We start from the raw sequence: 22,693 nt of genomic DNA on the forward strand, positions 1-22,693 counted from the left end.
CTTTGTCTCACTATTTTATCACTTATCAAGATCAACTTATTTAATTTGAAGGTACGTTCATACCATTCGCAAGTTCATATCAAGTAAATGTCAAAATTTTTATCCTTTAGAAGTCCGATGACTGTTTTTTTTTTTTGGGTTTTTAGATCCAGGTCCAAAAACGTATAGTGTTTTTAGAAGTGAGTCTAGTTGTCTAATTATATGTTTTTATTTCTTTTATACTCATTTTATATTTTCTAAAAATATTAAAAATCAATTAAAATCTTCTAATATTATGCATTTTCTGACACACCCCGTCCCGAAGGAGGGCATGCTGGCCGTCACGTGAGAGTGACGTAACCATTTACACAGTACGGAAGCTTTAAAGATACAATTTCTAAGATGAAACACCCAAAGGTGAGTCCTAATTTTTGTCCATTCTGTCAGAACACCGTTGGATTCCTCGTAGCCACCAAGCTCTGATATTTTAAACCTGGAGGGGCGCAAAACAAAGTTGAGTGGGTCAGCAAAACAAACTTATTCAAAACCTTCTTTTCTCTTTGAATATACTAACCCCTCGCCGTAAAACAAGTATACTTCCCAGAAAATAAACATATATACGTATATATAAATATTCCAAACATGCTCAAGGATATATCATTCATGCTCAAGAATATGCCATGTCGGAAACTCATAATGAAATGTAAGTGCTCAAGCATAACTCATATCCATAACATATAATCTGGCAGCCGGAGTCACCTAACGTGACCTGTACGGCTGCATATAGAGCTCAAATCTCAAAACTCAATAACTGAATCTGCACACGAGTCGGAACCACCTAACGTGGTCTGTACGACAAGACTGGGTGTAATATATACGCTCTAGTGCTACGATCACGTGAAGACTGTGCGAATAATCGCGGGTCACCTACAAGTCGGAACCACCTAATGTGGTCTGTACGACAGGACTGTGCACCTAACTTGGATCCAAGCTGAGCGTGTGGTGCGGGAGGTGAACATCACGTGAATGACTCTGCCCTACTCTGGGCGGGAGCACTAACACCGGGGGTGCAGATTATGAGCTCTCTAAGCATCTCAAGCTACTACTGAATACAAACATGAATACCACTTACCTGACACTTACCTGTGCGTCCACAGTACCAAATACACATATATAAATGTATGTCACTACTAATGCATGTGATGATAGTATTTCAATCGTATTCCAAACGTATTTCATACGTATATCAAATGTATTTCAAATGTAGCTTACCTGGGCCTCCTCAGCACCATGCAACAGTATGCATAATTATGGTAATGCACATATTAAAATATGATGCATATATGACAGGATATTTAATTCGTATTTCTTTTAAAATACGTTTTCTGGGAAATACGTCAAGCATACGTATATATATATACTGAAAAATAACTGCTCACTCACTGATAAGTAGCCGGTTCGTAACCCTCACGCCTAGTTTGGTTACATTCGTCGTCCGTACAAGTTTCACCTATAACAGAATAATTATAAAATCATCATTTAAACGCACATACACAAATATTCGTCAATAACTTTTTCATACGTTGCTCAAATTGGGTGTGTGAATATACCACGGTGATCTACACGACGTCACGAACACGTGACAATTTTTAGAACTCAATTTGGAGCTCTCGCGCGCCCTGTATACGCGCTGCCCACGCGCGCGTCTTCTTCCTCGCGTCGCCGGACTGGTTTCGCCGGAGGTGGGTGTTTTGTCGGAATTTCTAGGTAAACTTCAAAGTGTCATAACTTCTTCATTTCTTAACCATTTTCGACGTACTTTATATCAAAATGAAGGTATTGAGGAGACGAACACATCCATACCTACCTCGACCCCTAACTCGCCGTAGATTCGCCGGAAAAAGCCTCGAAAGCTCCGGCCAAACTTTGAACCAAGCTTTCCCGACGTCCAAATTTGTCCAACGAAGCACTCCGAGGCTCCTTGGGACCTCACTAAGACATCTACAAGCTTCAAAAGTCCAAAAACATGCTAGTTTAAGTTTGCATGAATAGTACCTAAATCGGACTACCTCGAATCGACATGAAAACGTTAGAGTTCTTACCTGAAAATGGTATGATCGTGCTCCTCTCAACCTCACGAGTTCAATGGTGTAGTTGGTTACCTCGATCTACCAAGGTTTGGGTGATTTGTGTGTTGTCCGTATGTTTTCAGAAGGAAGAAGAAGAAGAATGATGGAGGACTCGGGGAGAGAGAGAGAGAGAGGTGACAGAAAAGAGACAGAGGGAGAGGAAAACACGGGAGAGTGAGAGACAGTGTGTGTGAGTGTGTGTGTGTGTGGTCCAACACATGCCACACCACACAAACAACACTAAACGTAAATGTAACGAACTAGGGGTAAAAAGGTAAATTCACACATACGTTTTTATAATCTCGGAACGGGATGTCACATTTTCCAACTCCAAAAGAATATATTTAATATCTTATAACAAAAAAACTAATATACTAACATAAATTTATCTGCAAAACATTCTACCCTAACTCAAGTAACAAATATATGAATGTATATAATACATATACGTGAGATATGAAACCTAATTAAAAAGTAGAAAAAAACATAACATACCTACAAGTAAGACACATTAATCTGTGACAGATTGATTATAAAAAAAGAATCTGTCATATAGATAGATAAATATAATTAACCTGTGATATAAGTTGATTATAAAAATTAAAAATAAAATCTATAAATGGGGTTTAAAGTAGGAGGAACAACGAGAAATAACAAAAAGATAAATAAAAAAAAATAAGCAAAGAGATAATTAGGAAGAAATTTAATTTTTATAATAAATTTTATCATTGAACAGATAACTATTGATAATTAAATAATTAAATATAATAAATTAGATTTATTTTAATAAATTAGACTATTCTGATATTGGTTCAAAAAATTGAACTTCTATCAAGTTTCTCTTTTTTTTTTCTTTTTTAATTCAAATTTTCAAAAGTAGGAGATTCGAACTTCACTGCAAAAAACCGAAAGTTCGGATTAAATGAAATATTTATTATTCAACAAAATATGGAAATTCAGCAACGAAAAAAAGTTAAGAAATTTAAAAAAGGGAGAGGACGAGGCTCAGATTCACCTTTGCTCAGACAAAAAGAGGGAAGGAAATGCAGCGTTCCATGGCTGCGAATACGGCAGCTGCCGGCGGGATGAAAGGACATATAGTCATTTCCACCGCCGGAGAAACCGAGTCGCCCCGCCAAGGCACCCTGTTCCGCATTCCCGCCGCCTGGTTTTACAGTCGCTAAAAGTATCATCACCGCCTCGTTTTTGAGAGAGAGAGAGAGAGAGAGAGAGAGAGAGAGAGAGACAGACAGACAGAATCAGAAGCAGGGAATTTGACGATAATGATGATGTTGAGGATGAAGGAGGAGGAGCGGGATGAGCAGAGAGGGTTGTTTGGGTGCGAGTAACATATGGTCGGGTGTGTGAAATCATCGGCTCCGCCGCCATTCAGAGAGGGCGGCAACAACCCTCAGGGACACCCGGAACGGCCTCTCTGACAGCAGAGCCTCATTCTTAAACTAATGAGCCTTAAAACCCTAGACGCCGCGCCACATCCCCTTGTTCATATTTGCTCCGTACCGAGTGAGGGTATTTTGGTCAATCTGATCATGGGAACACTATAGGACCCGATGGTTATATCCCGAAAAGATGGGGGGCATTATGGGAATGTCAATGACCACTCCGTGAACATCCCATTTCTGAACTTTGGAACTTTTTTCAATCCCCCAAAACTTTTTTTTGTCACAATCCCCCTAAACTTTCAATTCATGTAATATCCTCAATTTTTGAGAATTTTTTTTAAGTTTTCGGTATTCAACCAGTTACTTTGCGTGTCATAATATATGTGGAGGAACAAGAAAAATTTATCATTTCCTTTATTTGTATTATAACATATAAACTACCGTTTAAATACCTGGTTCTTGAAAAAATTGATAAGCAAATCAAACATTCACAACATGCGTAACAAAAGAAACATGTAAACATAGTTGCATACTTGCATTCTTTGCAATGACAAAGAAAAGGTATAAATTCAAAAATCCGAACGATCAAGCATATATACTAGAGTCATCCTCCTCGGGAACCTTGGAGGCAGCCTCAAATACGTCACATCTTCAATGTCAATTGGCAGATGTGTTGCCACAATAACTATCCCGCCTTTCTTCCTATGCTCTCCGATGATATACTCGAGCAGCCTTGTCCCCTGAGTGTCCAGTGCAACCGAAGGCTCGTCAAGCAACCAAATGGGCCTGTCAATTGCCAGCAGCCTCGCGAGTTGCAGCCTTTTCCGCTGCCCCATTGACAGCATTCTCGCTTTCTCCTTTGCCAGTCTCCCAAGCCCCATTAGCTCCAAAGCCGGCAGTGAATTCCCTTCCTTGCCTTCGAGAACTTCAAACCACTGAACATTGTCGAGAACTGTGAACTTCTCTTTCACCGCATCTTTAAGGGAGAGCCAGTTAAGTTGAAGCTTATACTGGTGGAAAACTCCTGAGTCAGTGATGTCGTGCCCGTTCCACAGGACCTGACCAGCAGAAGGACGAGAAAATCCTGCTAACATACGCAGGAAGGTAGTCTTACCCGAGCCATTAGTGCCCATCAGCACAAGTGCTCCACCATCGTGGACCGAGGCATTTACGTGTCTCAAGATTTGTTGGGCATTCCTCATGCAAGAGACATTGTTGAGAAGGAGACGGGGAAGCGGAGGCTTTCTGAGAGACATCAATGGGGTGTATGAAATAGAAAAATTACAACCAATCTGGAACAACGCAGAGGCCTTCTGAAGTGTGTATTATTTTGGTCGATGTTCAAAATCCCGTCGGCCAAACCAAGTTCCAACTAGTAGACAATGCAGGAAGTAGCCGGTAACTCTCATCAGAAAATTCCTGTTACCGAAAGTTTGAGGAAAAAATCGAAAATGAGCATTTGAATCAACTAATAAAACAAAAGGAAACATGATTCATTTCCAAGCTCAAGGTTTGTTCTTCCGTATTGCATTATAACCGAAAAAGAAAAAAAGATCAAATAATCTATAGCATAAGTTTATGAATGATTTGATTTCGTATGTCACAGAACATAAATCAACAAGTAAGCTTATTTTCCTCCTCAAATGATAAGAAAATAACCATTTGTTCATAACAAATTAGTATTAATCCCCAGAGTTCAGATAGCATCCAAATAATACGCGGAACCATCAAGAACAAAGTGCAATTCGCATACAATTAGAGCGGGCGGGGCTCTCCATATCGGCTAGCTCCACGAATGTGCTGCTAATGAGTTTAAAAATGTTCTGAAGCAAAATAGGATCATTCAAATGATGAGTACACAGTGAAATCAAACATGGTGAAGCTATGCACAAGAGGCCTAGAAGCCTGAAACAGTTGAGTGACATAGATGGCCATTTGAAGCCTGACATCCTTACCCCTATGCACAATAGCTTCTCTCAGCGGCTCCAACTTCTTAGAAGCTTCAGCAGAAGAAGCCTGCTCCAAATGCGACAAAGCACTCGCAGTTTTCTGCGAATCCAAGCATAAAAATTACAAAACCAGCAAAACCCCAATGGTCAACTGAAATCACTACCCGGACGAAATGAACATATTCAAACACAAAAATCCACATTTAACAAGAACCCACAATTCCATTCAACCATAGAATTATATAAATGATTCGAACACGAAAGATTGCTTACTCGGAGCGATTTGACGGCGAAGTCCTTGTTTGAGCGGGTTTGGCGGCGGAGATCGGTGCCAATTTCGGAGACGTGGGATTGTTTTCCTCTGTGTGGTGCGGCGGCGTGGGATTGTTCCTCTTCCGTCTGAGTTTATGGACTGTTCATCTTTAGTGGTTCGGCGTGAAAATATATCACAGGGAGTGGGGGATTCTTGATGCCGATTCTTATGACATTAGTATTTAGAGGAAACTCTCGATTTGTCACCTAAATTATCACTTAATTTTCAATGTCTCATCTAAATTTTTAATTGAAAAATTAAGGACTTACATTAATTTTTTTTTGCTGATTTGCCCCTGTTGTTAATTTTTCTTTCATTCCATCCAAATTTCTGTTAAATAGAAGCATATGCACAACATATGAGGGTAGTTTGGTCGCTTCATTCTTTAAAATAATTGAAAACCTTGGATTTCTAAAATATAAACCTATACAAATATGTTTGATTCTATAGTTTTTGTGTTTGAAGGTCTAGCGAAGTGACGTTTTTATCCACAAAGGAGAGTCACGTGATGCGCATGTGATAAGAGTTAACATTAATTTGAATGAAATCCATTAAAACTAACGATAGGGGAAAATCGGCAAAAAAAAAAAAAAAAAGTTTAAATCCTTAATTTTCCAATTAAAAAGATCAGAGGGGCAAATTGAAAGTTAAGTGATAGTTCAGCAGGCAAATTAACAGTTTAGCCTTAGTATTTATATCAACTACTCTCAAATTCATAGAAAAATTTTATGTTATTTAACAAGGTATTTTCAAATCCATCAAAATTTTCTAATTTGACTACACTCCTAAAATTGACATAAATTTTTTGTTTTTAATCGCTTATTAACACGTTATTTTCAGCTTAAGTGGTTTTTCATCTTTCATGCTAACTCATAGTTATTGCTCGTCAATCAAAATCGTCATGCTATTGCAATGGGCATTGTGGCATATTTCAAGTCATGAAACGTATCAATAGTGTGGTGTAAATTTAGCATGTTTGAGTCTGACAATGATCTAGCATGTCTAATGACGTATAAATAAGGTATGAATTGTGTGACATATAAATAAGGTATGAATTGTGTGACATGTACTAGTGTGGCGTGTTCGAGTTTATAACATATGAATGATGTGGCATGTCTAGTGACGTATAAATAAGGTATGAATTGTGTGATATGTACTAGTGTGGCTTGTTTCGAATCTTATAACGTCTTGTATCAGAAATTTGGATCGTTGTAATAATAGTCAAGGTCATCAATTTCCCATTAATTTTAGTAAGAAAAATGCTAGGGCTTAGCTCAACTATTGAACTATTGATTTTTCTTTTTATATAATCTGAAGAACCCAAAACTCAGGTAAAATACAAATTATTTTCTCGCCCGCAAATCAAAATTAACCTTTAATTTCCAATTTTTAACAACTGGGTTTCATTAATCTGCGTAATAGCAAACGGGTGAAGAGAAAACGCGACCTTTACAAAAAATTTCACTGAAAAAATAAAGGACGATGTAAACAAGTTCAGAGAAGATAATGCGGAGGCTCGGATTGGTTAATATTGGTCAGGCGGCAGGGGAAAGGGAGGCAGCCGCCGTGGCTGCAACCAAAACACGGTTGCCTGTGAAGAGGACAAAACCGTCATTTCACAGGCCATTCCGGGTTGCCCCGCCACGAAAGCCGTCACCTTTCACCATGCACCGACTTCACACTCCGAAACAACGTCATCGTCACAGCCTCATAGCATAAATACCCACAAGAAAAAGAAAGAGAAAAAGATAGATAGAGAGAGAGAGAGAGAGAGAGAGAGAGAGAGAGAGACAGAGAGAGAGAGTAGTAGTAGTAGCAGTAGTGAAGGTGGTGATGGTGGCGGGGGAGAAATCACAGGCTCTAAAAGGTCCAGAGGGAGCGGAGCCTCATTCTGTAATCGTAGTGTGAATGAAGACCTAATTTTGAGGGCTACCTACAAATTTATACTGCCTCTAGGTTTTTTGTTTTCCCTTTTTGCCCTCACATGTTGGACTGTATTGGAGGGTGTTTGCGTCATTTCATAACAACAGCCCAGTATCCCTCAAGGCCCCAACTTCTGAACTTCTTTCAATTTACTCCATTTACTTCGAATTTAGTTATAAGCCTCCCTATTTTCTTAAATGTGCCAATTTGCCCCCTATTGTCAAGTTACTCGCATTTTCTTTCGGTTTTTCCCACTTGAACGGACAAAAAAATAATACCCCTCAAGTTTTCAGTTTACCTACAACCCTTCCTAGTTTTCTAAAACGTTTCAATTTGCTCCCTCCTGTCAAGTTGATCATCTTTTGCGCCCTCGGCCACACTTGAATAGATGAAAAAAAAAAACGTTCGATTTGGATGGAAAATTGATAAATCTAACTGTAATGCCAAATTGACACGTTGTTAAAGACTTAGGCTCATAACCAAATTAAAAGTCGAGAGGCAAATCAAAATAAGATACTAAGTTCAAAGCACATTGCAAAAAGTTTCCCTTTTCTTGGGTGGAACTCAAAAATTTTGCCTTTTGGTTTTACATGAAGCATTGAAAAGAAGTGAAAGCAAAAGTGAATGATGTAATCAAATTGTCAAAAAAATATGAAGTCTCTGCAAAAAGAATGTTACAATTTACATGATCTCCTTTCCTCTCTGATGGAGTACAGATTTATGCACAACTTCTCCAGCTGATGTAACAATGTAGGTTTCCTGCAACCCGAAACGGAAGAATGAACATGTTGAACTCGATGGACCAATTGCCAAGGACTGCAAATTTTATCAAATAAAGCTTTGTAATGAAACAGCTAAAGAAATGAATGCTCACAATCTCTAATGAGCTGACTCTGTGGAGAAGAAACCCGTCTTCCAATTTCCTGCGCAATCGAGCAGAGGGTGCTGCCATTTTGCCTGGGTTCCTGATGTAGCTCAGACTACTTAATCCGGTGCTGCTAGCGCAACCCTGCCCACTTAGGTATGCATTCTGGAGAATACAAGACGTGTGCGGGTGAGGACTTAGAAAACGGATTTTGCATTTTACTTGGAACTGGTGCAGAAACATGGTATTAGTGAATACATAGAACACTTTGTTCATACCACTTCAAATTTTGTAAAAGTACTTCGTAGAGAATCGAAAACTTGCTTTGCTTCCATTCTGTCCTCAACATCTTCACAAATAGCCAGCGGATGAAATCCAACGACTATGCGCCTATATGAAAATACAGCCAGTTAGCGATTGGAAGATTAGTTACCATTTGATGGCGCCATATCTGAGATACCGCAGCAATTCCAGTTCATGTAAGCATCGGAATGGAAAATTAGTGTCAGATTTTCATTGCCAATACTGCAGTAACTTCTAAACAGAAACAATATGACTCATGAACATTCGCAATTTCTTCAAGCTTCGTTGTGTTTCTGAAATATCGCTAGCACGTAAGAACAGAAAGTGAAGAACAGAAGAAGTTAATCACAAACTGCAGGGCCATACAATAATTAATTTTACCAGTTACTACCGGTTGTCTCCAGTGTCCTTCTCAGCCAATGTAACTGATTGTTTCCAACTTCGCTTAATGAACCCACAGTCAAATTCTTCACCTTAAAAAATTCAAAATCAAAGGACCTAGTGAGTTATTAGACAGACAAAAACATTGAAAGCTAAAGTGAAACATGATTGGATAGATTAAACCGAAAAACAAATTAGAACATACCAGTAATAATCCAGTATCCACCACAATGACATCCAAGGTCTTCTCGCAAGGTAACTTAATCATCTTTTGGAAGTAAACTCTGCCTTTTCCTTCTGAAACTCGGGTGGTGTACCTGCAAGTGCAAAATTAACGGTGCAAACAGCACAGCTGAATCTGAGATTAAAAAAATAAATAAAAAAATTACAGCATTATGTAAAATATTGCATAGAGGACGGCGTACCAGGGAACCTTCAGTGATGAGAAATGCAGGGTACCCTGTAAAGTGAATATATCCAGCATTGTTACCAACAGTTGAAGCCTTAGAAAGGAACATGTTCCTAGCCTTAATCTATCAACTTTATCTATTCGTGTAAAGTACAAAGATATACTTTACGATTAGACCTGTTATATCATGATTCCTACGATATCTTTCTTTCACGCTTCAATAATTCCGAAAAAGGCTTTGCAGCACAAAAGTTTGTGAAGAGAAGAACAACCTTACATTCTGCATGAGCGGATCATCTTCCCCAAGATTGCTAATGTCCACCACAAACTCTGCCTTGTACTTCTTGGCCACCTTCTCCATCTTCACCAACAGGAAGAAGCACAATTAAACCACGTAAATACTGTCAGTCCCCTATTCTTTTCACTTAAAGAAACACAAAACCAAAGGTTAATACTAAGAATCAAACCCGACAACACATTTCTACCGACAGCCTTAAATTCTTGGACTCCATTGGTACATAGCAAATGAAAAATTAGAACCGGTAAGCCACTGCCTACACACGAACAAGTAGATGTGCTTCTCGCATTTTACAGACGGCATTAGACCAAAGGCAAGGGTGAATACAAGATTCCTCAGCAAACAAGAACATAGTATTTACTGTAAACCAAACAAAAAAACGACACAGGATTTACTCCCACAGAAACAGATTAAACATTCTCAACAAACACAGTTTTGAATTTCACATACATCAAAACTTGAAGCCAATGAATATCCTCATATTTTCTAACAAGAACGAAATCGAATACATAGATACAACTTTCTACAAATTTGTAATGAAAATAACACTTTTTCCACTGAAGAGGACGTTAATAAAACACGCTTTACTGCCCCCTTATCGAAAAAGTTCAAATTTTATTTGCGATTTGTAAAAAGTTCTATTTATGCGCGTTTCCCAATAAGGAGCATTGAAATTCCAATAAGCAAAGAAAGGGACCTGTTTGAGAAGATGGGTCTGTCGGGTGGGAGGCCGGAATCCTCCCCCGACGCTGATGAAGTAAATATCCAGCGGCCTCGTCTCACTTCTGCCATGGCGGACAGAGCTCCAAGGCTGACCCAGCTGAAAAGCAAGGTAGAGACAAAAGCAGAGACTTACCTGCGTTACCACTGTAGGAACCCAACTGGGTTTTTTCCCCATTGGTTAAAGAGAGAGAGGAGCGAGAGACGCCCAAAATCTCGCTGAAAGCTGTACTTGCAGATCTGAATGGCACGGCGGTCCAGAGCGTAGGATACTCGTACCCCGCTTGTTATTGGTGAGGTACAATATTGTTTGACGAGTGTGCTGACTGCAGCAGCGCACATGTTACTGTCTAAGTTTGTCGATCGGTAGTCCAATTACTGGGAGAAGGATTCTGTTATCACTGAACGTTTTTAAATCAGAATTCGAATTAAAAGCGCTACAACGTTATGTTAATATCTTATGTTAATTTTTTTTATAAAAAAATAAAGATAAAATAGAGATATTAAAGAAAATGACGGAAGGAGATAGAAAGAGAGTGGGTGAGAATCATAATCTCCATTATTGAGCACGTCTGATATTAATTATTACCTTTCATCGTCCTCAAGCGTTCGAATTTCCAATCGGTACGTTTGGATCATGCTTTGGTGGGCCCATTGAGTGGTCATCAAATCATAACGTCATGGATATAGGCTTTCATGATGTTTTTTTTTTTTTTTGGTTCCTGACCAAATGTTTTATATTTTTAAATAGAAATTATTATTAGTATTTCAAAAATTATATTTTACATTTTTGTATTTTTTTTTTTAATATAGAAAGTTTGGAGTGTAGAATGAGATTTTTGGAGTGTTAATAACAATTCCCTTTTAAATACCTTTCATGCAAGCCTTCACGCACACGAAGAAGATATTTTTTGAATCACGATGTGCTAGGACGATTTAAACGTTTTAAATATATTTATATGAGTAAATTGACAAAAAAAAAAAAGTCAAATATTTGAAGTAAATGAATAATCTTAGATCATGCTAGAAAAAACCCCTCATAAACCAATTAAAGCAGCTGAATTCACATAATAAAATCGGTCTTTATATAATTAACATTAAGAATAGAGAAAATAATATTTAATAAAAATTGATTGAATCATATTATTAATTGCCTATTGTGAGGCTAAGCACACCCCCTTAGTGAAGATAATATTGTTTGTTAAAAAAAAAAAATCATTTGACAACTAATTTAATCACATTATTATCTGCGTGTGAAATACCTTTTTTTATAACCAGCATTACACGCCTCTTAAGATGTTTTGAACGTGTTTAAAAATAAAATAATATTTAATAAACAACCGATTAAATCACATTATTGCTATCCTATTGTGAGGCTAAGCCCACACCTCTCCCTTAGTGTAGATAATATCATTTGTTAAAAATTAAAAAAAAAACAGTCATTTGACTACTAATTTAATGTAATTTAATCACATTATTATTCGCATGTGAAATAACTATTTTATAACCGGCATTACACACCTTTTAAGATGTTTTGAACGTGTTTAAAAATAGAGAAAATAATATTTAATAAACAACTGATTGAATCACATTATTGCTAGTCCATTGTGAGGCTACACCCACCCTCTCACCCTTAGTGAAGATAATATCGTTTGTTAAAATAAAAAAATAAAAAACAAAACAATCATTTGACAACTAATTTAATCACATTATTATTCGCGTGCGAAAGACTTTTTTTTTAACCAGCATTACACACCTCTTAATATGTTTTCAACGTGTTTAAAACAGAGAAAATAATATTTAATAAACAACTGATTGAATCACATTATTGCTAGCCCATTATGAGGCTAAGCCCACTCCCTCCCCTTAGTGTAGATAATATCGTTTGTTAAAAAAAAAAAACAATCATTTGACAACTAATTTAATCACATTATTATTTGCGTGCAAATGATATTTTTTATAACCAGCATTATACGACTCTTAAGATATTTTGAATGTGTTTAAAAATAGAGAAATTGAATCGCATTATTGCTAGCTTATTGTGAGGTACTAATTAAAAAAACAAACAAACAAACCACAAAAAAATAAAAATATAAATAAAAATAAAAATAAAAAATACCATTAAAATGATGAAAATGCCCCTGCCTTATTTAATGCATTATTTTGGAATGCTTTTGAAGTTTTTTGTATTGGGGGCATTTTTGTCCGAATATTTTTATTGAAGCTTGGTGACACCAAAATCACCATTCACCTTTCCATTAGCTTTATATATAGATATCCGAATTTTAGTTACGTTCGATGAAATATCTTCGAATATCACTCTAATTTACCTTTTTTGTTTTTTTGAAGTTGATAAAAAATACTTTGGTGTAATTTGAAACGCAATACCCGGAAAGTTGTTTGTTTTCAAGTCAAGCCCCATATCCTTTTTTCTTTTTTTCTTTTTTTCTAATTATGTTGGCATAAGAAGGAAAGGGAGTGCCAAGAAACAACATTGCCTCTTCTCCAATATTAGTTTGAAATACAATCATAATAAAATTTCAAGTGTAGGCAAATTCTTAAGACGCAACTATATAAATCATTGCAGTAGCTTACAAAAGATATTGGAGAAATACAAATTAAACATCAGATCTAAACGTAGACACACATGCTTTTATTCACTTGAGCTACAACCCGCTTGTGGGGATGTTGTATTAGTTGGAGAAGACGGAAAATTGTTGATATCAGATGGTCACACAAACGTAAAAGAAGAGATTTGTGGAATAACTAACAAAACAGATAACTATTCCATTTGTGTGTTGTTACATTAACTTTCTAGTAATCCGATGTTTCTTAAACTCACCTGTTCCAAAAATACAAATAGGCTTCAAATGTTGTGTGTACTATCGACCTCACCACCATTTTTCTTATCTTTAAAGCAAAAAGAAAGGTGTAAAAGGGTGAAAAACTTCGATCAAGATATGCTAATCAAGTTACAGTATACAGATAGTAAGTTCTAACATCTCCAACCAATGGAAATCCGTCTCTTCGCATCGGTTCTTCAATCTCGTTATATTCATCTGTGAAGCTCAACCTGTGAGGCGTGCTTCCGATGGCAGTTGGATTCTTCACATATCCCGTACACAGCATTTGCCAGGTCCGGTAGATGACCCTCGTAGCATGCCACATAAAAACCTGAGCATCAAAATTAGAAATAGTTGCTAAAGCAATCCTGTGCCACCATCAGCGGCCAGTTCAATGTTACAATCACCAGTATATACAAACAAAAGCATTGAAAGTATGCTGCGGCAGCATGGTTACAAGATGATAATTGCTGCAGAGCAGAGGTACACGGGCTTCTACGATTGCAAAAACAAGTTCAATGATTGCACCGCCGGGATGTTTGAATTTAATAATCAGGCCAAGCGTAACTTCTCCCAAACGACAGTGATTCAGCCAGCTAACCTTAAGTTCCGTATTTTCAGATTCAGTTGCTGATCCACCTTCTTTTCCTAGCTGGCCGTTCTGGTTTGATCTCCGACTCCACAGGAGTCTGAGTCTGAGTTTGAGTCTCGCTATTGGTGGAAGGTGGCACATCATTCTCCACCTTTTTTATTGCCAGTGGTTCTTTTTCACTTGGCATCGGAAGCTTGAAACGCTCACTTCTTTTCTTCAACTTCTCGACTGTGTCCAGGTGTCGCTCCTCCAATGGTTTTGCATCAGCATCAAGTGGTTTTGTGTCTGAGTCCTTGATATCCTGATCACTGGCATCCTTCTCCTCGGCCATTGATTGTTGATTATCAACAGCCTCAACTGGCTTGGAAGATTCCTCTGGAACTCTACTGTTATCTGAGGATCCTCTGTTGTTGATCCTATCAAGCTCTTTGAGCTTCAACGATGATTTATTGCTGATACCGAAATCCCTCTCCTTATGGCTTGTCCAGCGTTCTAATTTGGAGCGCCCTTTTTTGGAATCCCGTTGTTCATCATCAGAGGACGCATCTTCTTTATGCCTTTTGGAAGAGTGACGCTGCTGTGGGATTTCCTCACCGGTTCCTTGCACATGGGTGCCTTTCAAGCCCTAGAGGGGCAAAAGAGAGGAAACATTCTACATTAATCAACTAGGGTCATGTAAAAACTGACTATGAATAACAAGAATTCTGCATGAAAATTCCATGATTAGGAGGTAATTTGTCAACAAGAAATATAAATGCTGCTCTACTTGTTAGTGCTTTATCCAACTGCAGTATGCCACATGATGCGGACAAGCCAAACCCCTCCATACGACTACGACCCTACACTGGTTGAAGCACAAACCTCATTTGAACAGGGAAAGTTAGCATAGAAACTCAAACGCAGCTAAAACATTACTACTGGTCTCAGCAAAGTGTACCAAATCATTAAATATGCGATCATTGCTGACCATCCAAATACCCGTTATTCGTGTGAAAGCAGCCACTAAGTAGGAGAAGATATGAATACAATCTTCTGATTTTAGCTCTTGTAAGTAAAAGAGGAAATGGAAAGCTGAACCCACAATCCAGATGTGAAACATGAAAGAGAACAGGACCAAACCAGTGAAAGTCAAGTTTGCAAATGCTCAGAATATAAAATCTATTTAATATTGGAATTTAATTGGTATGACAAAGAAAAAGAATTGGGATTTGACAAGAACTCCAAAATCAAGCTTGCATTGCACCCTATATACATTATTTTTCAAGGGGAAAAAAAAAACAATACAAGAACTAAGAGGGAAAAACAAAACAAGAGAACTGATGTCAAGAACATACCATCTCCTTATTCTGACCACTTTGATCTTCTTGACGTCTCTTGGAAGTGGTGCTGTTATTAGCAATCACAGATTCTTTAGTCTTCCTTGAACTTTCTTTATGTTTTCTGTCATGGACCTTTTGGTTGTCAGCATGCTCATTACGAGTACTTGATCTCTCCTTTCCAGATCTTTTCTGGTCATTAGTTATTTGATTTCCACGTCCATGAACATCGTCACGTCCCCTATGATGCGAGCTTTCTTCCTCAACCCTATCTCTCCTTTTAGATGGTTCACTGTGCCGCAGAGTCTCTTTATATTGGTGCTCCTTATCAGAGCCTTTGTTCTCCTCCTTTGCCCTAGTATGGCCAACCCATGCTTTGTCTTCTGCACCACGGCCACCCCTTATAGCAACTCGTCCTTCATCTCTTTCGCGCTTGGGTATATTTTCCTCATGGGATTGTTTGACCCTAGGCCACTCCTCCCTCTCTCTTTGCCTGTCACCTCTCTCCCTTTGCGACCAGCTGTCATCTTTGTGCCTAACAGAGTGCAGATCATCAAGATTTTCTCTAACTCTCTGCTGCTCGTCTCTCTTACGCGGATCCAGAATTTCATCCCTTTCACGCTTTCGGCGAGTGGTATTATCTCTGTGGCCATGCAAAAAATCTTCTTTATCTATATGGTCTCTCTTTATATATTCCTCATCTTTCCTTCTCTTGCCATGGTAATCTTCCACGTGTTCATACCTGCCCTTCAAACTACCCTCTCTTTCCCTGGGTCGTGAACCAACATCCTTATCATGATAAGCCCTATAGCTGCCATTGTCCAACTGTTTTCTTGACTGCAGATGTTCGTCTTTGTCACTCCTGTCACTTTCTCGACCCTTACTCCTGTGCCTGGATCCCATTTCATCACCATGTTCTCTCTTCCTTGTTTCTTCAGGCCTGATCCTTCTGCTATAAGGATCATCTTCTCTCTGTTGCCATGCTCCATCAAGATTCTCCCTCTCCTTTCGCCTATGAAGGCCATCATTTTTCAATTGCAACTGATGTGCAGAGCTAGGATCCCAGTCCCTATAAGGGTAAGAGCCTTCCCTCCCTTTTACTACCACGTGACTTCTATCTGGTTCCTGTCTACCATCACGGTTTTTCCTCCGGAACCCCTGTTCATTCTCATCAAGATGCCTCTTGATGCCCCCCATATGCATTGAACGTCCTTGAATGACTTCCTCTTCGACCCCATCCCTCCACTTCTGATAATCCCTGCTGCTTCCTGATCTTGCTTTGCTGTTGTCACTACTTCTTGCAGCCTTCAAGTCCTCTCCATCATCAAGCTCTTCGTCAGCAGAATGTTCGACTCTTGAAACTAATTTTTTATGCTTCGGAGGCCCATCTTGCAGGGCATCATTTTCAGCAACCGTAGCCGTTTCCTCCTTTCCCATTTCAGAGCTTCCATCAGCCAGCACAGGCTCATCCTGGTCACTATCTCTATACTCAGCACTTGACTCGCGTGCAGCCCTATTTGTGACAGGTGATGATGTCCCTGGACTGCGTTTACCATCCACGCTTTCAATTGATTCTTCCTTCTGATTTTCAAGGTAATTCTTGTCTCTTGTATTTTGACTAGGAGCCACATGAGGAGATCCATCACGTGCTCTTAGTTGTGTTTTCCTGTATTCATAAGAAGAGAGTTAAAAAGGCATTCATGAAGTTTGGACTCCAAAGCTGTAAAAAAATCAATTTTGTATGGCTCAACACCATAAAAGCTTATAATATGAAGTGACGCGTTCATGTACTTCCATGAATACATTGTTATCTGGTTCCCAGATTTGACTACAAACGGAGAGAACATCCTATTGATTTTAACAGTTTTTATTTTTGTGACCACAACAAAAAGGGGATTGGTGCTCTTATAGTTGGCGGCATAATTGGTATTATCCGGCCCAGAATATCATATCAGTATGTTGCAAGGTCATTTTTTTTTTTTTTTTAAATAATCCTATTCTAGAAGTCTATATGGGTGATAATTTTCAACACAACAAACAAAAAGTTATCTTATTACCTTTCCTGATAACTAGGAGTCTCACCCCCAGAACCAGTATATGGGACTGGCACATCAGGAGGGAAGGGCAGGTTTCCTTTTTCTTCTGGTATGTCATCATGGAAAGGCATTTTTCTTCCTACCAACTCCCTCTTTCTATCGTTATAAGCCTGGGGCAAACCGTCAAAGTACTCACTCTCAACCTGTGCAAGGTGTCCTTCACCTCTACCAAAACCCTCTCTTGGGTGATCATTTTCAGCTCCGTCTGGGATACCATTTCCTGCAGAGGAATCATCATCTAAAGAGTCCTGCAAGACAATCTGTTTACAGAATATCAATAAGTTAACTTATATTGCACATCCAAAAATACGATAAAAACTTCCAACAATAAGATCAGCAAAGTAAATGACGGCTTCGAATAGTACCTCAATGATCGCTTCTGAATCACGAACCCGAGGTGGTCGGGTATCAATCGAGGGGAGACGCTCACCAAAACCACCTTCCACCTGTATTGCTCTTCCAGTTGGCTGGCAAGAAGTTGATTTGATCACTAACTTTTTTTTATTTGACTTTATTTAGCTAATGAGTTTGGAAACTAGCATATCCCTCTATCAGGTCAACAAGGGCTAGCATTATTATGGAGACTGTACAACATGCACAGATCAAGAGGATGAACAACACGAAATAAAAGGCAAGACATCATTTTATAGTAGAATAAAATAAAATAAAAGACCTCATGAAACCAGCTATACATACAATAGGAGGACGCAGACGAGCAGTTCCTTTTACTAAATCACTTTGGACAACATCTGACTTCCCAGGGTTTGCATTTTCAGGAGGAAGTTCATGAATACCAGTTGCCGCTGCAAGCTCTGGGGGCAGATCTGGATCATACTCCTGTGATGATGACAGTAACAGGCAAACTTTACTCTTTTAATTTTACCAATACAAGGTTGCTAAGAATAAATATTTAAAAACTGAAAAATCCAATGGATTTTCTAGAGGTACATAATCACTTCATTACCTGTTCTGTTCGTCCACTTTCGTAAACACGAATTTTGCTTTGCATGGTGGACTCCAAGCGAAGCAGTTCCTGCAAGTTTAAAATATAGGGGCACTTATAGCCTTCCCTCTCATACAATAGACAAAATGCCTTCCCTCTCATACAATAGACAAAATGCTTTAGAGTTTATTGTTACCAGCTGTTTGCAATAATCTTTCCAGCTATCTTCATTTAAGCCAAAGTTGAAAAAGTCCGATGTATCAACACCAGGATATTTCCAAGGTTTTTCCTCAAAACCATCAATGTCGACATCAAATATGGTCCTGCAACACATAAGCAGTTCCAGAAAACAATACTGAACAAAACCAACTTACCAAATGGTTACACTAACACATGACACTCAAAATAATAGAACGCAGACAGGAGGCATAGAGCATACACAGACAAACTGCATCGCCCATTGCACTCTAGTAACATATAAATAATGAAGAAATCAAAGAGGTCCAAAACAAAAAAATTGTATTCACTTCAGCATGCTTTTAACATATCTAACCCTAAATGTTTCCAACCCAAAACAAAAGGAGAACAAAACATGACAGTATGGCACTATCATAGAACTACAAAAATGAAGCCAACTGTATTGATAACTAAAATGATGAAGATTACTTGTGTGAAGGAAGTGTGAACTCCAGTCCACCACCGAAACCACGACCTCCCGTATTGTTGCCCCAGCCAGGCGTACCAAAGCCTGAATGAAAGTTCTTCTGCAGAGGAGTGCCATCTCTCATTCCTGTTGGTCTCCAGTCACCTCTACCTCGGCCAGGTACAGGACCCATGTTTAAAAGTGGACGAACTTGACCTGGGACTCCTCCAGGGCCAGAAGTAGTTGGCCCAGGCATTGGCACAGCGCCAGGTCTTACGTACTGCATAACAAGAAACCATATTTAGGTAAGAAATAGAGCATTACCGTTAACAAACTACTAGCATGAAAACTGTTCCTTATGTTGAAGATGAGATACAAAATCACAAAATGAGTTATGGTCGTCTATAAGAAAAGAGGAAGTCAAGTGCTATCACAAAACCTACATTATAGGAACAAGTAGCAATCATGCTTCTCCATGTTAACGATTGGAAAATTCGCTAATCTAGAATAAAAGAAGCACGGAAATTCTTCTTCACTAGGTAATACATTCAAAGAACAACTCTAGAAAGATCTTATTCACTATAAGTGGTGGGAACAACATGCACAGCGTACAAGACTGCTAGCAACCAGAGTTTCAAGCAGTAGGTGCTTTTGTATATGGGAAGGTTTCACTATGAACTCATTAATAGAATATATATATATATATAACGTGCAACATAGCTTAATAACTGCACCGTTTACTACAGCAAGATTGAAAAGGGCAGACATTAGAGAGCAATGAGGACATACTACGTCTAACGTTCTTGGGGTATAAACAAATCTCATAAATTGCAAAAATTTTGAAGTAAATTTTCATACGAAAATTCAGAAATCCGTTAATGATATGTCTCCACAGTTAACTATCATTGTAACTCCTTAATCGCTAAGCTTTGTAATTATTGTGCCACAGGTCACGCTGTAGTTAATGTGCCTCAGCTAGGCAACGCTACAGAATCCAGCACGTGGAACCTAAATTCTACATATCAGCATTAAAGCGGCCGCACGTGATAATCAAAGGTTGATGATGGTGAAGAAATCTGAGGACTGGAGTTGCAAAGGTTTGTTAGACAAAAAGCGTTGATCAACGAATTGCCTGTTGGAGCAATATTTCTCGAAAAGAGTAAATGTAAATAGCATGCTTAGTCCTCAATAATTTTTCTAAGAAAAATTAAAATTTATAAAGGAGGGTATCACTGCAGTTGTCCCCCACAGCTTAAGCCTATTTAGAAGTTAATACCCAGCTAATTAATCATGACGGTAAAACCCAGCTAATTAAAACTCAAATGTTTTGATAAAGACTATCCGAGAAAATGAACAGATTTGATTCTGTCCTGAGTAGTTACACTAAACTACAGTGACTTCCTCAAGTTTTCAAGTATCGTCTATCGAGGTAAATACCAGAATTCTGAAAACACATTCAAATTATAAATTTTCACTTCAATGGATTATCAACAATATATTCACATTGTACAAATCGTTACAAAGCATAAGTTACAATTATAATCTCTCATCATAGAAAGGGGACTTTACAAAGACCCCAAATACATAAAGTTCACTACTTTAATCAACATATTATCAAAACTAAACTAACCTTAAACTGAGAATGAAATGGATGATACCCATGACTGCTGTACCCAACTTTTGGGGGCACAACCACGCCGCCGGCAGCTGTCTTCCCGGCTTCACCCATCTCCTTCCTCTCGCCTTCCGCTGTCTGCGCGCTCTCTTCGCCCCACTCTTGGTCGTCCATTGGCTGGTTTGGCTCAGCATCAGCCACAATAACGAGCCCGTCATCGTCATCTTCATCTTCGCCGCCCATTCCACCTCTCTCCATAGCCATAGGCCCGTGGTTGTTATCATTCAAAACTATCTGCAAATCATCGTCGCTATCGTCGCTGTCCCAATCATCTTCGCCTCTCTCACCATCTCTTGTTGAACCTTCTGGGTTGCCGATATTCACCGCAGCACCAGTGATTGGAAAGGTATCTGATAGCCCGGGAATCACCGGGTCCAAACCCATAGCATCAGCTCCATTGTTAGCCTCCTCGATGTCGAAATTCACATCCTTGTCCATCAAATCCAAATCTTTACCACCAATATTCAAATCCACGGAATTGACTTTCGGCAATTCGACATCTTTAGCCTCCAAAACCCTAGACCCGCCAGCCGGAGCGGCATCTCTAGCCGAATTGGTGGGAACAGAGGCGGCGGGAGCTAGGGTTTGGGAATTGGACGGGTGAGAGACAGAGGGATTAGAGTTAGGAGCTGCGAAAAGGATCTCGTCCTCTTCGTCGGGGACGTTGACATCGATCGGACGGTGGAAAGATTGGGGTGCGGCGGAGGATTGGTGGGGCAGCGGCGCAGATGATGATGATGATGGTTGGGACGATTCAAAGGGTCGAAGAACGTCTGTGTAGAGATCTCCGAATTCGTCGTCGTCTTCCATCGGAGAGGAGGGAGCTTTAGAGAGAGAAAGTGTGTTTTAGAGAGAGAACGAGAGGGAGGAGAGGGTTTTGAGGTCTGCAAAGAGCCAAAGGAGTGAAGCAATGGCCAATGTGTTCAAACTCAAAGCATTGCTTTTTATGTGTTTTCCCTTCTTTCTTTTTTTCCAATTTGTTTTGGATTCCAAAAATTCTAATTCTCAAAGGGTATTTATTATTTATTTTCAAGAGCTTTAATTAAAAGAGCTTCGCACGATCTCTTAATTTGATAATTTGTCAATAAAAAGGAGAAACGGTTTCTGTACGTTATTATTTTATTATGTACATCTTTGTTTATTTTTGTTTTTCGATTTTAGTTTCACTTATTAAATTAAAAAATTGGAAATTATTATTTTTTAAATGTTTGAAGATTTTATTTCCCCCTATAAGTTACTTTCTTGAAAAAAATAACAAACCCATATTGTACAAGGCAGAAGAAAAATAAAAAATGTGTTGAAATTATTTTTTAATAATTTTTTTCGGAGAATTTTCTTTTCTCTTTTAAATCAAGGGACTGACTGTGTAGTATGAGTCTATGAGATATGGGCTGCCAATTGGATGTCTTTCTGTTATTGGTGGGTTAACTAATAGATATGTGTTGTGTTGTGGCAATTTTGGGTTGGTTTGGGTTGAACAAACTTTTGAGAAGTGTTGTGTACTTTTGTTGTTGGGCACCTTTTTGGGTTGGTTTGAAAGTTTTCTGGTGGTGTGCTGGGTGGGTTACAACCAAGTCCAACCCCTTCCCCTTTTCTTGCAAATTTTCATACGATGACATAAGTCGATGAATTTTACATCTAAACAATAAAATTGAGGTTGTTCTGATTTTGTAGTTCCTAATGTTTTCAATATGGTTTTTCATTTGAACATTTGTAATTCAGTACTTGAAAAACAAGAATCAAATCAAGTAAGGATGACTAGTTAAATCGATTTTTTTTTTTTTTCACTTTGTACATCCCTAAATCAAACGCCGTCGATCATTTTGGTTCTTACGTCAAAAATTCTTTTAAATAAGAAATAACAATGAGCCAAATTTATTTGACAAAAATCGAGAGTATTTTTACTATTTCTT

At 38.5% G+C, this 22,693-nt stretch overlaps 3 protein-coding genes across 7 annotated transcripts; all 3 read right to left on the reverse strand.

The window, feature by feature from the left end:
* Nucleotides 1-3,949: 3,949 nt before the first annotated feature.
* LOC137715829 (ABC transporter I family member 1) lies at nt 3,950-5,956 on the reverse strand. Of its 3 annotated transcripts, XM_088686488.1 has the most exons (4): nt 5,734-5,956; nt 5,467-5,560; nt 5,265-5,334; nt 3,950-4,930 (listed from the first exon to the last, which is right to left on the reverse strand). In XM_088686488.1, the coding sequence occupies exon 4, from the start codon at nt 4,765-4,767 to the stop codon at nt 4,081-4,083; it is 687 nt and encodes a 228-aa protein (XP_088542614.1). In that variant the 5' UTR covers nt 4,768-4,930; nt 5,265-5,334; nt 5,467-5,560; nt 5,734-5,956; the 3' UTR covers nt 3,950-4,080. The 3 variants fall into 3 exon arrangements, with proteins under 3 accessions (XP_088542614.1, XP_088542613.1, XP_068311281.2); XM_088686487.1 differs by lacking the exon at nt 5,265-5,334 and having other exon boundaries at nt 3,950-4,913; XM_068455180.2 differs by lacking the exon at nt 5,265-5,334.
* A 2,272-nt stretch (nt 5,957-8,228) lies between these two features.
* On the reverse strand, nt 8,229-11,130 carry LOC137709367 (uncharacterized). 3 transcript variants are annotated; one of them, XM_068448462.2, is made up of 8 exons: nt 10,650-11,130; nt 9,932-10,015; nt 9,671-9,705; nt 9,451-9,562; nt 9,246-9,337; nt 8,840-8,951; nt 8,571-8,726; nt 8,229-8,455 (listed from the first exon to the last, which is right to left on the reverse strand). In XM_068448462.2, the coding sequence occupies exons 1-8, from the start codon at nt 10,848-10,850 to the stop codon at nt 8,378-8,380; spliced, it is 870 nt and encodes a 289-aa protein (XP_068304563.2). In that variant the 5' UTR covers nt 10,851-11,130; the 3' UTR covers nt 8,229-8,377. The 3 variants fall into 3 exon arrangements, with proteins under 3 accessions (XP_068304563.2, XP_068304571.2, XP_088542612.1); XM_068448470.2 differs by having other exon boundaries at nt 9,246-9,331; nt 10,650-11,096; XM_088686486.1 differs by lacking the exon at nt 10,650-11,130 and adding an exon at nt 10,122-10,595.
* A 2,305-nt stretch (nt 11,131-13,435) lies between these two features.
* Nucleotides 13,436-21,771, reverse strand: FIP1[V] (FIP1[V]-like protein). Its single transcript, XM_068472423.2, has 9 exons — nt 20,736-21,771; nt 19,129-19,385; nt 18,659-18,785; nt 18,484-18,552; nt 18,216-18,356; nt 17,885-17,986; nt 17,481-17,779; nt 15,442-17,089; nt 13,436-14,732 (listed from the first exon to the last, which is right to left on the reverse strand). Exons 1-9 carry the CDS (start codon nt 21,588-21,590, stop codon nt 14,139-14,141), a joined length of 4,092 nt encoding a protein of 1,363 aa, XP_068328524.2. The 5' UTR covers nt 21,591-21,771; the 3' UTR covers nt 13,436-14,138.
* Nucleotides 21,772-22,693: the final 922 nt, after the last annotated feature.

Source organism: Pyrus communis, chromosome 15 (assembly GCF_041283825.1).
Source record: "Pyrus communis isolate YQ-2024b chromosome 15, ASM4128382v1, whole genome shotgun sequence".
Classification (NCBI taxonomy): domain Eukaryota; kingdom Viridiplantae; phylum Streptophyta; class Magnoliopsida; order Rosales; family Rosaceae; genus Pyrus; species Pyrus communis.

Bases quoted from the DNA above. Each gene is read 5' to 3' on its own strand.
- LOC137715829 (XM_088686487.1), bottom strand. From the start codon at position 4,767: ATGTCTCTCAGAAAGCCTCCGCTTCCCCGTCTCCTTCTCAACAATGTC.
- LOC137709367 (XM_068448462.2), bottom strand. From the start codon at position 10,850: ATGGGGAAAAAACCCAGTTGGGTTCCTACAGTGGTAACGCAGGTAAGT. The intron at 10,016-10,649 runs GTCCCTTTCTTT...CTGTTGGTGAAG, and splicing joins AGACCCATCTTCTCAAACAG to ATGGAGAAGGTGGCCAAGAA. The intron at 9,338-9,450 runs GTATGTTCTAAT...GAATTTTTTAAG, and splicing joins TGGATACTGGATTATTACTG to GTGAAGAATTTGACTGTGGG.